Below are 15,913 nucleotides of genomic sequence, written 5' to 3'. Positions count from 1 at the left end.
CTCCTGATCCCCACCGATCGATCGCTACTGCAGGAGCGCACGATATATGGTCTGTCCGCCACCCTGGGAGTGTCTATGGAATCATGGACTTAATATTGGGCCCATGCACTTGCACTTCAGAGCGATCGATGGGGGTCTCGAGATCTGGAACCCAATGGATCAGCAAAAATTAGCGGTATTTAACCCATCGATAATCTTTGGAAAAAATAGTTGCTTCGTCATTGAGGGATTTAAGGTGTAAAGTTGCTGATTTTCATCCTGGCGCAGCACTATCCCCATGTCTTCTGGATTATGGTGTGAGATCGTATCAAAAAGAAAGCGTATGACACTTGTGGTAGAAAACCCCCTTTAATGACTTTTTTTTTTTTTTTTTGGACAGACCCAGCAAGGAGGGATCCTGGACCGACAGCGATAAAATCCGAGTGTGCGTCCGCAAACGTCCTCTGGGCTCGAGGGAAGAAAGACGCGGGGAAGTGAGTGTGGTGACAGCAGAGGACAAGGAGACCATTGCGATTTATGAGAGGAAAGAGGCCGTTAATCTGAAAGAATATATTCTGCAGGTATGACCATAATCAGAAGGGTGGACTGTGTGTTAGGGCATCAATATATTGGACAGTACCTCTAAAGGGAATTTGTCACCAGGTTCTTCTTCCCCATATGAGAGCAACACAATATAGAGACAGCTACCCTGATGCCAGTGATATGTCACTTACTAGGCTGCTTGAGATTATATATATATATATATATATATATATATATATATATATATATATATATAATCTCAAGCAGCCTAGTAAGTGACATATCACTGGCATCAGGGTAGCTGTCTCTATATTGTGTTGCTCTCTTATATTTTATAATATATATATTGTATAATATATATTATAAAATATATATAACACACACACACACACACACACACACACACACACACACACACACACACACACACACACACACACACACACACACACACACACGTTCAAAAGTCCTGCATAGGATAAATTGATTTTTTTTCAAGTTTTAAACGTTTTCTGTCGAATATTTTCGATGCTAATATGACATATTATATATCGTTTTGTTCAGAATACAATTTTGCATTCTTTCTCTGTAATATTTTTAGCTTTTGAAGCAGTTTTGCCTGAAATTATTGCAACAATATGGGAATTGAAAGCAGAACTAAACATTGTACAGCTTCAGATCCAAAATTAGCCAATCACAGATGAGGTTCTTGTGACCATCATAACCGGGATATGGCAGCCAATCACATTGTTTGTTTTATCTGTTGGTCTATCTAGTGAATCGTACTGTAGAGTTTTATGATGGGAGCCTTCAGATTTTTGTCAGCGCAGGATCGTGTGCGAGTCGTGGTGCTACATGAAGAGGGTTATACTGGCCCCCAGATCGCAAGGAAGCTCGGCTGTAATCAGAGTACAGTCGTAAGAATTTTGCAGAAACATAAGCAGCTTGGAATCACCCAGGACAGGCCCAGATCTGGTCGGCCCAGAAAGTCAACTAAAAGGGAGGATAGAGTACTGATAAGAACACCCCTTGCCAATGGAAAGCTCACCTCTCCTCAGCTTCTGCGAGAATGGCAAGAAAAGTGCAATATTGAGGTAGCAACATCAACTATTAGGAAGAGCTGTTTGGAAGCAGGATTGAGAGGGTGCAAGGGCCGAAAGAAGCCATTGATGACAGCCAGACAAAGACAAAGGCGAAAACTGTGGAGGAATGGAGGAAGGAGGAGTGGGAAAAAGTGCTATTTAGTGATGAAAGCACTTTTTGCATTTTAGGAAGTGAGAAGGTTCCCACATGAAGAGTACAAGCCCGAGTGTTTGAGCTCCTCTGTGAAACATCCGATGAAAGTCATGGTCTGGGGCTGTATGGCAGCCAATGGTGTTGGAAGGCTTCATATTGTGGAGGGTATGGTTAATGCAAAAAGTACATAGACATCCTTAATAAGAAAATGCTGCCTTCTGCTCAACACTCTGAATTAAATAAAAAATTATAAATCTTAAAAAGTAAAATTTAGGTCTGTGTGAACTTGGATTGGAAGTTAGTGAACTTAGAAACCTGTTCACCATTCTACACACTGTACTAGTGTAGGCATGGTTATGCTGTAAAAAAATTATCAAAAATGCACATACCATAACAATTTATACACTTGGGACATTCAAAAATGAGTATGGCATACAAAGAGGGATTACAAAAACATATCTGTTCCACCAGTTTCACTGTAGAGATGCAGAAGTATGAAACATATAGTTTTCTTCGCGCCTATGCAGGACTTGTTAACACCACTGTGAGTGTGTGTGTGTGTGTGTGTGTGTGTGTGTATAAATATATATATTATACATCCATACATAGACACACACACACACACACACACACACACACACACATATACATATACATACACACACACACTATATATATATATATATATATATGTATGTATGAATAATTTTTTTTTTTATATAAAATCCCAGTTTTATCAGCAGGAGATTATCACTAGAGGATTAGTAAATCTACTGCCATGCAGTCCTCCATATTCATGTGCTCTGTATGATCCTGCCTCCAACACTGATTGGCAGCTTGCTGCCTATGCACAGTGTACACAGAAATCTGCCAATCAGTGGTGTGGGCGGGGTTATACCAAGCTCAGCATTAGAGAACAGCTGTAGATAAAACATTGTTTTTTTTTTTTTTATCAAAACTGCAGCTTGCAGCCCAGTAAGTGATACATCCCTGGAATCCTAAGCCTCGCCCTTAATCCTTGCCTCGCTAGTTTATGTACCCACCTTTATCATAGCTGTGCCTAAAGTACTATCCCCATATTGGTTCCCACGTGGACGGGCACTGTTCTGTGGCCGGTAGACCTTGCAATGTTAGGCCATAGTGAAAGCCTCCGTTGTCTTTTTTTTCACTCTGTCGCTGTATTTTGTGCACTACTCGCTGGGTTTACATTTCCCTTTTCAGCACGTGTTTTATTTCGACGAAGTGTTTAGTGAGACGTTCAGCAATCAGGACGTGTACATGAAGACGGCGTATCCTCTGATCCAGCATGTGTTTAACGGGTAGGCGGACATTGTTTGGTAATTTTTTTTTTTTTTTCTTTTCTATTTGTTCATCCATCACATCTGCATTGTTTTGTGGTTTTGAAATATCTGTATGTATGAATGAATGTGGAGTGTTACGTGCTTGTGTTCCTCGTCACATGTATGCCACCATGGAATGAATGGGGCTTAAAGATAAATAATATGTCATTGTCAGGTTGTACAAGGGCAGAGTTAAAGGGATTGTGCCGGGGTATTGTGCGTGATCTCATGTTAGGTAAGGAGAAATACAGCCGCACACTGAAGGGGTCCGAGATCCAAATCTTCTGTCCAGACCTCATTGAGTATCGTGCACTCATCTCTTTGATGACAATGTGTCTGCACAATGCTCATGTGAGCAACCGGACCATCTGGCGCCATTCGATTCTCTCCACACATGATGGGAGCTTACGCCTGCACAACCCTTTGAATGAGGTAAAGCTAAAAAGCTACCATATTTTTCCGACTTTAAGACGCACCCTCATTTAGACAACAGAGAATAAGAAAAAAAAAAACGTTCCTACTAATTAAAACTTCCCTGACAGAGTAAAGTGGAGGGGTCAGAATTACTAATTTTAATGCTCCATGGTACAAGAGAGCGGCAATAAATGTAATGTTAAGTGTTTATCTGTAGTGTGTGTCACGTACACACAGCTCTGCTACATATACATGTTTACTTGCCCACACACAGCGCTGCTAGGGGCACATTTGCAGAAATGCTCGCGGCGGTGCCATGGTGCACGTTTGCAGAAGCCATGGTGCACGTTTGCAGAAACGCGCGCTGCCATGGGGCACGTTTGCAGAAACGCGCGCTGCCATGGTGCACGTTTGCAGAAACGCGCGCTGCCATGGTGCACGTTTGCAGAAACGCGTGCTGCCATGGGGCACGTTTGCAGAAACACGCGCTGCCATGGTGCACGTTTGCAGAAACGCGCGCTGCCATGGTGCACGTTTGCAGAAATGCGCGCTGCCATGGGGCACGTTTGCAGAAACGCGTGCTGCCATGGTGCACGTTTGCAGAAACGCGCGCTGCCATGGGGCACGTTTGCAGACAGACAGCAAATTCAGTAATTCCTTGTTTAATTTCCAAATGCTGCCTCATCACCTCTATTGGTATTATTCCAGCCTTAGTATATCTTTTTTTTTTTTTTTTTCAGGGGAAATGCTACTTGTTTTGCTTATGGTCAGACAGGAGCCGGTAAAACATACACCATGATTGGCACACCGAAAAACCCAGGTCTGTACGCATTAGCAGCCAAAGACCTCTTCCAGGAGCTGGAGACAAATCATCAAAGAAAAGACCACTCTGTGTGGATCAGTTTTTATGAGATCTACTGTGGTCAGCTGTATGACCTGCTAAATGGAAGGAAAAGGTTGGTGTGACCGGAGGTCACTGCTCTCTGTAATGTCACACTGCGTCCATCATTATGACCCTATAGATGTGACGCTAATCCCTGCATCTAATGTGTAATAGCATTACTCTATCCCACGCCGGGCGTCAGGTTCTTAGGAATTAGATGAGTTCCTCCCTGTGGTTTTGTATCGGATGATTTTCTGTTGCGGGGATGGATAAGTCGTGCATCGTTCCCTGATGTCTGCCGTGCTCCCCGCTATTATTGCCGGTCCCATGGTATATAGGCTCTGATCTAATGAAGTCTTGCACTGTCTTCCTTCAGACTCTACGCTAGAGAAGACGGGAAGCACATCGTGCAGGTCGTGGGCCTGCGAGATATTCAAGTTATTGGCGTCGATTTCCTCCTAGAGGTAAGCAATCCACAACATTATCCAGCACCGCCGAGACGTACAGCAAAATAAGGAAAAGTAACTCATTTTCATCTATCTCTAAGGTGATCCTGAAGGGGAGCAGAGAGCGCAGCACCGGTGCCACCGGGGTGAATTCTGACTCTTCTCGATCACATGCGGTCATCCAGATCCAGCTCAAAGATGCCAGGAACCGCAGACTCGGAAGGTGAGATGATAGGGTGAACAGTGTTGGTTTTTATACTATTATTAGTACCATAGAACTAGGCCATTTTTTTAGTTTTCAGGCTCAATATAAGAATTATTTCTGTTGGTAATCTGTAGCCAGCACTAGGGGAGCTCACTACATACAGGTTTATACAGCCACCACTAGAGGGAGCTCACTGCATATAGATTTATACAGTCACCACCAGGGGGAGCTCACTGCATACAGATTTATACAGCCACCACTAGTAGGAGCTTGCTTCATACAGATTTAGACAGCCACCACTAGGGGGAGCTCGCTGCATGCAGATTTATACAGCCACCACTAGAGGGAGCTCACTGCATATAGATTTATACAGTCACCACCAGGGGGAGCTCACTGCATACAGATTTATACAGCCACCACTAGTAGGAGCTTGCTTCATACAGGTTTATACAGCCACCACTAGAGGGAGCTCACTGCATATAGATTTATACAGTCACCACCAGGGGGAGCTCACTGCATACAGATTTATACAGCCACCACTAGTAGGAGCTTGCTTCATACAGGTTTATACAGCCACCACTAGAGGGAGCTCACTGCATATAGATTTATACAGTCACCACCAGGGGGAGCTCACTGCATACAGATTTATACAGCCACCACTAGTAGGAGCTTGCTTCATACAGATTTAGACAGCCACCACTAGGGGGAGCTCGCTGCATGCAGATTTATACAGCCACCACTAGAGGGAGCTCACTGCATACAGATTTATACAGCCACCACTAGAGGGAGCTCACTGCATACAGATTTATACAGCCACCACTAGAGGGAGCTCACTGCATACAGATTTATACAGCCACTACTAGAGGGAGCTTGCTGCATACAGATTTATACAGCCACCACTAGTAGGAGCTTGCTGCATACAGATTTATACAGCCACCACTAGTAGGAGCTTGCTTCATACAGATTTATACAGCCACCACTAGGGGGAGCTCACTGTATGCAGATTTATACAGCCACCACTAGGGGGAGCTCACTGCATACAGATTTATACTGCCACCACTAGGGGGAGCTCACTGCATACAGATTTATTCAGGTTACATACAACTGCATAGTAAATTAGTATTCGCTCCTAGGCTCCTTTCCGATGGTGGCTGTGGGGAGACAGGAATGTCATCCATTATCCCTATGACTATGTGAGGAGACACAGGGTTTTGGCCTGTATATCAGGACATGGTGCTCTAACAATGGTAAAGGTTTATTTTGAAATCAATTAGTGCAAACTTTTAACTCTAAAAACTAGATGATGATCATATTTGGTGAATTAGAAAAAAAAGGCTCCTTTTTTTTTTTTCTTTGAAAATAACCTCACCCCATGGCAATAAACTATTCTCTATGATGGATTTTTCTTCCATGCTTCTGCTCCAGAATGTCCTTCATTGATTTAGCTGGGAGTGAAAGAGCTTCTGATGCCCGCGAATCTGATAAACAGACCAAAATGGAAGGAGCAGAAATAAACCAGAGCCTCCTGGCAGTAAGTCGACATCTCCGTATGTTCAGCTGTAGTGTCGTGTGCGCATCGTGGCTGCGATCGAACAATCACAGACTCAGGGCTCCTGTGGGACTAACAAAATGGAAGGAACAGTGTAAGCGCTTAAGAACACGGACATTTTTCCAATTTTCATTTTTCCCCCTCCTTTTTTATAGAGCCATCACTATTTTTTTATTTTTTTAATTTCTCTGTTGACGTATCAGTAGGAGACATTGTTTGTTTGCTGGACAAGTTCTGATTTTCAATGACGCCATTCATTTTACTAGTTAAAGTAAGAGGTAGTTGAAAAAAAAAGTGCGATAAAATGATGGAAAAAAAATTAAATTCTGCCATAGTTTTTTGATGTTTCATTTCTACTGCATTAATTGTGCAGTAAAAAATACTAATACTAAACTTGTATTGTGTTTTTTTTTTTAGTGGCTTAAAAAAAATAAAAAATTCTGACCTTTTTTTTTTTTTTTTTTTTTTTAAATTCCAAAGTGTGTTGCCATTTAGGCTATGTGCCCACGTTGCAGAATTTTCCTCATCAAAACCGCACACCCTTGCCAGGGACACCACTCGCGTTTTTGTCTCGTTTTTGTCACGTTTTTCAAGTGTTCCAATACCATTCTATGGCGGCGGAATCGCCGCGATCCCGGAAAATTAATGAACATGCTGCGGGTTTTTCCGCTCCAGAAAAATACGCAGCATGGGCACAGCAAATTGCGGAATGCAATTAAATATAATGAGATAATAATAATAATCTTTATTTATATAGCGCCAACATATTCCGCAGCGTGTTCTGTAAGCGTTTTTTTAAGCGTTTCCGCGGCGAAAACGCTTTAAAAAACGCAACATGGGCACATAGCCTTACTGTCTTGCCACTTTTTTGAGATCCATAACTTTTTTTTTTTTTGTCAATAGAGCTGTGTGAGGGCCTGTTTTTTTGGCATGGCGAGCTGGTGTTTTTTTGCATACCAGGTTGGGTTACTTACGCATAATGAATCCTTCATGTTGCTTTTTTTTTGTGTGTGTGCTGTTGCAGTTCTGGAAAACCACAATTCCGTTACCCCTCAAAACCCCTTTGCAGCATTTACTAATTGGGTTAACCAATTTTATATTTTGATAGATCGGACTTTTATCAAGATAAAATTCAGTGTCTGTCTAAAAAAAAAAAACAAAAAAACCCCTAAAAGGTGGAGATTAGTCTTAAAGCATTCATGGGCTGCACCCGAAAAGTGGCAAAATCGAATGAAGAATCTGTGAGGTTATAATATTTAATGAATCTGCAGCATTTAAAGGGGTATTCCCATCTCCAAAGTCCTATCCCAATATGTAGTAGGTATAATAATAATATTTGCAAATTCCTCCAATTAGAAATGTAGTATAGTTCCTATGATTCGCTATTTCGCTTACCCATTGTGCAGGGCATTGTAGTATCTTAGGTATCCATGGTTGCAACCATTTTTAGTGACAATTGTTAGTGGACCATGGATACCCAAGCTATTGCAATGCCCTGCACATGGGGTAAGAGACATAGCGAATCAGAAGGCTACATTTTTAATTGGAAGTATTTGCTAATATTATTACTACACATGGGGATAGAATCTTGGAGATGGGAGAATCCCTTTAAGGCCGGGGTCACACTTGCGAGTCCAATGCGTGAAATTCGCACTAATCTCTCCCGTCAAGTCCCGGCACTTCCGCCAGCAGTCAGGACCGGACTGTTCTGCTCCATGTATTTCTATGCAGCCGCACGCTCTGATCCCGAGTGCCGGCGGCAGTGCCGGGTATTGAGGCGAGATTCTCGCATTGCACTCGCAAGTGTGACCCCGGCCTAAGGCTCTGTGTATTTCTGCTTCTTTCTCAGCTGAAGGAGTGTATTCGTGCGCTGGATCAGGAGCAGGCCCATACACCTTTCAGACAGAGCAAACTGACCCAGGTAGGAACAAAGTATGGAGCAGAGGTCTAATTGAAAAGCTGCATTGAGCCCTTCCTTGTGGCCTTATCATGGAGTATGGTCACATGCTTACCCTATATGTTCTGCACTGTGTGCCTGCTCTCTGGTGTTTTACAAGATGAAGCTATGACATCAGAGTGAATGACAACTGACAGCCAACGCCATGTAATATGGCCTCGTGTGCGCTATGGCCTCGTGTGCGCTATGGCCTCGTGTGCGCTATGGCCTCGTGTGCAATAACAGAATGCTTCACCTCCACTGCATTATAGGGGTTTTCCCACAAACAAAGTACATTTTAATTAATAGATCTTGGAATTAAAAAAAAAAGTCCCACAATTGGATGTGTTTAAAAAAAAAAAAAAATGTTCCTGTGCCGAGATAATCTTATACATGTGCCGCTGCTGTGTACTGTGTAATGGCCGTGTCAGGAACATGGTCTGATCATACCCCAGCTCCTGGGTGGAGGAGGAAACAAAAAAGAGTACACAGACAGGACAGTATGTGATTGCAAATGATTCTAAGAGGTAAAACATTGCTTAACCCCTTAGTGACAGAGCCAATTTGGTACTTAATGACCGAGCCAATTTTTGCAATTCTGACCACTGTCACTTTGAGGTTATAACTCTGGAACGCTTCAACGGATCCCGCTGATTCTGAGATTGTTTTTTTCGTGACATATTGTACTTCATGTTAGTGGTGACATTTCTTCGATATTACTTGTGATTATTTATGAAAAAAGCCGAAATGTGGCGAAAATTTTTAAAATTTTGCAATTTTCAAACTTTGTATTTTTATGCCCTTAAATCAGAGAGATATGTCACAAAAAATAGTTAATAAATAACATTTCCCACATGCCTACTTAACATCAGCACAATTTTGGAAACAAAATTTTTTTTGTTAGGGAGTTATAAGGGTTAAAAGTTGACCAGCAATTTCTCATTTTTACAACACCTTTTTTTTTTAGGGACCACATCTCATTTGAAGTCATTTTGAGGGGTCTATATGATAGAAAATAACGAAGTGTGACACCATTCTAAAAACTGCACCCCTCAAGGTTCTCAAAACCACATTCAAGAAGTTTATTAACCCTTTACGTGCTTCACAGGAACTGAAACAATGTGGAAGGAAAAAATGAACATTTAACTTTTTTTGCAAACATCTTAATTCAGAACCATTTTTTTTTATTTTCACAAGTGTAAAAACAGAAGTGTAACCAAAAATTTTGTTGTGCAATTTCTCCTGAATACGCCAATACCCCATATGTGGGGGTAAACCACTGTTAGGGCGCACCGCAGAACTTAGAAGTGAAGGAGCGCTGTTTGACTTTTTCAATGCAGAATTGGCAGGAATTGAGATCGGACGCTATGTCACGTTTAGAGAGCCCCTGATGTGCCTAAACAGTGGAAACCCCCCACAAGTGACCCCATTTTGTAAACTAGACCCCTTAAGGAACTTATCTAGATGTGTGATGAGTACTTTGAACCCCCAAAAGCTTCACAGAAGTTTATAACGTAGAGCCGTGAAAATAAAAAATCGCATTTGTTTACACAAAAATGATCTTTTCCCCACAAATTCTTATTTTCACAAGGGTAACAGGAGAAATTAGACCACAAAAATTGTTGTGCGATTTCTCCTGAGTACGTCGATACTCCATATGTGGGGGTAAACCACTGTTTGGGGGCACCGCAGAGCTTGGAAGTGAAGGAGCGCCGTTTTACTTTTTCAATGTAGAATTGGCAGGAATTGAGATTGGACGCCATGTCACGTTTGGAGAGCCCCTGATGTGCCTAAACAGTGGAAACCCCCCACAAGTGACACCATTTTGGAAACTAGACCCCCCATGGAACTTATCTAGATGTGTGGTGAGAACTTTGAATGCCCAAGTGCTTCCCAGAAGTTTAGAATGCAGAGTCGTGAAAATAAAAAATATTTTTTTTTCCACAAAAAAGATTTTTTAGCCCCCAAGTTTTTATTTTCACAAGGGTAACAGGAGAAATTGGACCCCAAAAGTTGTAGTGCAATTTATCCGAGTATGCTAATGCCCCATATGTGGGGGTAAATCACTGTTTGGGCGCACGGCAGAGCTCGGAAGGGAAGGAGCGCTGTTTTGGAATGCAGACTTAGAATGGTCTGTGGGCGTTATGTTGCGTTTGCAGAGCCCCTGATGTACCTAAACAGTAGTAACCCCCTACAAGTGACCCCATAATGTCAACCCTAACCATAACCCTAATCAGAACCCTAAATCCAACACACCCCTAATCCTAATCTCAACCCTAACCTCAAACCTAACCCTAATCCCAATACACCCCTAATCACAACCCTAACCTTAACCCTAATCCCAAACCTAACCCTAATCCCAAGCGTAACCCTAATACCAACTCTAATCCAAACCCTAACCCCAAATCTAGCCCTAACTTTAGCCCCAACCCTAGCCCTAACTTTAGCCCCAACCCTAACCCTAGCCCTAAGGCTACTTTCACACTTGCGTCGTTTGGCATCTTTCGCAATCCGTCGTTTTGGACAAAAAACGGATCCTCCAAATGTGCCCGCAGGATGCGTTTTTTTTGCCCATAGACTTGTATTGCCGACGGATCGTGACGGATGGCCACACGTCGCGTCCGTCGTGCACTGGATCAGTTGTGTTTTGGTGGACCGTCGGCACAAAAAACGTTCAATGTAACGTTTTTTTGTACGTCGCGTCCGCCATTTCTGACCGCGCATGCGTGGCCGTAACTCCGCCCCCTCCTCCCCAGGACATAGATTGGGCAGCGGATGCGTTGAAAAACTACATCCGCTGCCCACGTTGTGCACAATTTTCACAACGTGCGTCGGTATGTCGGGCCGACGCATTGCGACAGCCCCGTACCGACGTAAGTGTGAAAAAACCCTAACCCTGAATTTAGCCCCAACCCTAACCCTAAATTTAGCCCTAACCCTAGCCCTAACCCTAATTTTAGCCCCAACTGCTCTTCTCCTGCCGGCCGGCAGATGGCGACAGATGGCGGGCGCACTGCGCATGCGCCCGCCATTTTCTTTTGCCAAGAAGACCAGGAGGAGCAGCAGGAGGATCCAGGGACACCGGTAAGTATAATAGGGTCCCCGAATCCCCCTATTTCTCTGTCCTCTGATGTGCGATCACATCAGAGGACAGAGAATTACACTTTGATTTTTTTTTTTTTGCGGTCGCCGGTAAACAGTTAATTACCGGCGATCGCAAAACAAGGGTCAGTAAAACTGACCCCGATCATGTTCTTTGGGGTCTCGGCCACCCCTGGCAGCCGAGACCCCAAAGACTCTCCCGGTGTCGGCCGGCGGGCGCACTGTGCATGCGCCGCCATTTTGAAGATGCCGCCCACCGCGAGCCACGAGGAGCACCGGGGAAGATAGGTGAGTATCGGGGGGCTATCTGGGACCCCTTTTCTCTGTCCTCTGATGTGCGATCACATCGGAGGACAGAGAAATGAAAAAGAAATTGCGTTTTTTTGTTTTTTTTGCGATCGCCGGTAAGCGGTTAATTATCGGCGATCGCAAATGCGGGGTCGGTACAAAACCCCCCGAATCATGTTCTTTGGGGTTTCGGCTACCCCCAGCAGCCGAGACCCTGGAGAAAATTCGACTCTGGGGGGCGCTATTTACTTTTTCCACAGCGCTGTTAATTAACGGCGCTGTGGTTTAAGTACCCTTAGCGACCGCCGTTAAAAGGCGTATCGGCGGTCGCTAAGGGGTTAAATACAGTCAGGAATGTTTGCCCTCTTAGAATCTTTTGCAGTCACATACTGACCTGTCTGTATACTCTGTTACATTCTCCCCTACCCAGGAGCTCCAGTATGATCAGATATGTTTCGACAGTCATTACACAGTGCACAGCAGGGGCACATGTATAAGATTTTCTCGGCACAGGAACATTTTATTTTTAACACATCCAATTGTGGAAATAATTATTATTTAAATTATTATTATTGATTAAAATGTTGATCTCTGGGTCGGATTTTCAGCCATCAGAAAGTTATGGATAATAATAACTTTATACAATTCCTTTAAAAAGTATATGTTATAGATAGTATCTTATCTGTTGATAGATAAACGTACAAGCTGTTTTTTTTTTTTCTTCTCTATCGGGTTTGTCCGAAGAGAGAAAAATATAACATAGTAGTTATCTTATTTATCAAATATGTGCCTACTGTGTTTCAGACACTTCTCTTGGTCCCACATTCATTTTCCCTCGAATATTGAACTTCCTCTGCCTGTCCTGTGACAGTGATCTGTGTGATTCAGTTTAGTAGCTAAGCCAGCCCCCTTCAGACAAACAGCCCCCTCTATACACATCCCTGACACAGGGGCAGCAGGAAGCTCAACAAATGGAGAGAAGGAGGATTGAAATGGGACGTCAGGTGCAGATTTAATAAATAAGTTATATTGATAAGTTCCTTTTTTTTAGTTGGACTTAGAATAAAAATCCTTTTCTCCCATAGCACAACCTTGTTAAAGGTTTTCTACAAGGAGGCATTTACAATTCTAATTCCTAAAAGCCAATAAGGAATTCTTGTATCTGATCTCCAGGTGCTGAAAGATTCCTTTATTGGAAACTCCAAGACCTGCATGATCGCCAATATATCCCCAAGTCACATCGCTACCGAGCACACACTAAACACTCTGCGCTACGCAGATAGGTAAGTAGTCGTGTGATGTGGGGACGAAGAGTTACCGTCTGATGCTTCATGATAAATGCTGTCAGCTCCAGAATCTACAGCTCCTGGTACCTCTCGCATTAGTGTCAGGTCTGCAATTAATGCACAAAAAACAGTTCCAAGTGCAACGCCAAGGACATTTTGGCAAATCACATGGAGCCCTACATCTGTGACTCTTCTGAACGCCGCCTTTTCAGGCATAAGCCACCGTGTCTACGAATTGAGATGCTGATTTGGCTTTTATCCTAAAGGTACCGTCACACTAGACGATATCGCTAGGGATCCGTGACGTTGCAGCGGCCTGGCTAGCGATATCGTCCAGTGTGACAAGGAGCAGCGATCAGGATCCTGCTGTGCTGTCGCTGGTCGGGGAAGAAAGTCCAGAACTTTGTTTCGTCGCTGGATCTCCCCGCAGACATCGCTGAATCGGCGTGTGTGACACCGATTCAGCGATGTCTTCGCTGGTAACCAGGGTAAACATCGGGTTACTAAGCGCAGGGCCGCGCTTAGTAACCCGATGTTTACCCTGGTTACCATCGTTAAAGTAAAAAAAACAACCACTACATACTTACCTACCGCTGTCTGTCCCCGGCGCTGTGCTTCTCTGGTCTGGCTGTGAGCACAGCGGCCGGAAAGCAGAGCGGTGACGTCACCGCTCTGCTTTCCGGCTGCCCGGCGCTGACAGCCAGAGCAGAGAAGCCCAGCGCCGAGGACAGACAGCGGTAGGTAAGTATGTAGTGGTTGTTTTTTTTACTTTAACGATGGTAACCAGGGTAAACATCGGGTTACTAAGCGCGGCCATGCGCTTAGTAGCCCGATGTTTACCCTGGTTACCGGGGACCTCGGGATCGTTGGTCGCTGGAGAGCTGTCTGTGTGACAGCTCTCCAGCGACCAAACAGCGACCCGGATCGTTGTCGGTATCGCTGCAGCGTCGCTTAGTGTGACGGTACCTTAAGACCTATTGAAAGACTATCGCTACTTCCAACAGGTGGCGCTATAGAGGTCAAGTCCTCTTTTCTCCTACCTCTCATTGGGGGACACAGACCGTGGGTGTATGCTGCTGCCACTAGGAGGCGACACTAAGTGATACAAAGAAAGTTCTCTCTTCCCCTGCAGTATACACCCTCCTGCCGGTTCTCATCTCCTCCCCTGCAGTGTACACCCTCCTGCTGGCTCTCGGCTCCTCCCCTGCAGTATACGCCCTCCTGCTGGCTCTCGGCTCCTCCCCTGCAGTACACACCTTCCTGCTGGCTCTCAGCTCCTCCCCTGCAGTATACACCCTCCTGCTGGCTCTCAGCTCCTCCCCTGCAGTATACACCCTCCTGCTGGCTCTCGGCTCCTCCCCTGCAGTGTACACCCTCCTGCTGGCTCTCAGCTCCTCCTCTGCAGTACACATCTTCCTGCTGGCTCTCAGCTCCTCCCCTGCAGTATACACCCTCCTGCTGGCTCTCAGCTCCTCCCCTGCAGTATACACCCTCCTGCTGGCTCTCAGCTCCTCCCCTGCAGTATACACCCTCCTGCTGGCTCTCGGCTCCTCCCCTGCAGTGTACACCCTCCTGCTGGCTCTCAGCTCCTCCTCTGCAGTATACACCCTCCTGCTGGCTCTCAGCTCCTCCCCTGCAGTATACACCCTCCTGCTGGCTCTCGGCTCCTCCCCTGCAGTACACACCTTCCTGCTGGCTCTCAGCTCCTCCTCTGCAGTATACACCCTCCTGCTGGCTCTCGGCTCCTCCCCTGCAGTATACATCCTCCTGCTGGCTCTCAGCTCCTCCCCTGCAGTATACACCCTCCTGCTGGCTCTCGGCTCCTCCCCTGCAGTATACGCCCTCCTGCTGGCTCTCGGCTCCTCCCCTGCAGTACACACCTTCCTGCTGGCTCTCAGCTCCTCCTCTGCAGTATACACCCTCCTGCTGGCTCTCGGCTCCTCCCCTGCAGTATACACCCTCCTGCTGGCTCTCAGCTCCTCCCCTGCAGTATACACCCTCCTGCTGGCTCTCGGCTCCTCCCCTGCAGTATACACCCTCCTGCTGGCTCTCGGCTCCTCCCCTGCAGTATACACCCTCCTGCTGGCTCTCGGCTCCTCCCCTGCAGTATACACCTCCTGCTGGCTCTCGGCTCCTCCCCTGCAGTATACACCCTCCTGCTGGCTCTCGGCTCCTCCCCTGCAGTATACACCCTCCTGCTGGCTCTCGGCTCCTCCCCTGCAGTATACACCCTCCTGCTGGCTCTCAGCTAACCAGTTCTTGCTTAGTGTCTGTAGGAGGCACATGGGTCTGTTTCAGACCCCAACGTTTTTATTTTACTTTTTACTTTTCTGTAAATTTTTATTTTTTAATTAACGGAGTGAAGGGGGCGACGGTTCTTTTCATGGTTCCGATCTCCCCCGAACCATCAACAGGCGAGCACGGCAAGTATACCTCCCCGTACCCTCTCCTGCGACGTGGGAAGCCATGCCTGAGCTCACCTCAGGGGCGACGGTTCCTTTCATGGTCCCGATCTCCCCACACCAGCAGCAGGCGACCACATGGAGTGTCGCCTCCATGTATCCTCTCCTGGAGCCAGGCCTAATGCCGGACAACTGGCCCTGTCTACCCGGGCTGATCTCCGTGGCTGTACAGAGGCCCCTCTCTATGGCGTCCGAGCAGCCCCCACTGTCCCACCACTGTGAAAGCGGATGGCACAAGGAGGCG

The 15,913-nt window shown here is 45.5% G+C and overlaps 1 protein-coding gene across 1 annotated transcript in view; it reads left to right on the top strand.

The window, feature by feature from the left end:
• KIF24 (kinesin family member 24) overlaps nucleotides 1–15,913 on the top strand; it is a 61,213-nt gene that overhangs the window by 16,879 nt on the left and 28,421 nt on the right. The window contains exons 3-10 of the mRNA XM_069747780.1: nucleotides 380–560; nucleotides 2,980–3,077; nucleotides 4,253–4,468; nucleotides 4,772–4,859; nucleotides 4,943–5,064; nucleotides 6,472–6,577; nucleotides 8,445–8,516; nucleotides 13,095–13,204. Coding sequence (XP_069603881.1) covers nucleotides 380–560; nucleotides 2,980–3,077; nucleotides 4,253–4,468; nucleotides 4,772–4,859; nucleotides 4,943–5,064; nucleotides 6,472–6,577; nucleotides 8,445–8,516; nucleotides 13,095–13,204 — 993 coding nt within the window. The remainder of the gene's footprint in view (nucleotides 1–379; nucleotides 561–2,979; nucleotides 3,078–4,252; nucleotides 4,469–4,771; nucleotides 4,860–4,942; nucleotides 5,065–6,471; nucleotides 6,578–8,444; nucleotides 8,517–13,094; nucleotides 13,205–15,913) is intronic.

Source organism: Ranitomeya imitator, chromosome 1 (genome assembly GCF_032444005.1).
Source record: "Ranitomeya imitator isolate aRanImi1 chromosome 1, aRanImi1.pri, whole genome shotgun sequence".
Classification (NCBI taxonomy): Eukaryota; Metazoa; Chordata; class Amphibia; order Anura; family Dendrobatidae; genus Ranitomeya; species Ranitomeya imitator.
Note: the sequence above shows the minus strand (reverse complement) of the source record. Positions and strands in the feature narration are given on the sequence as shown.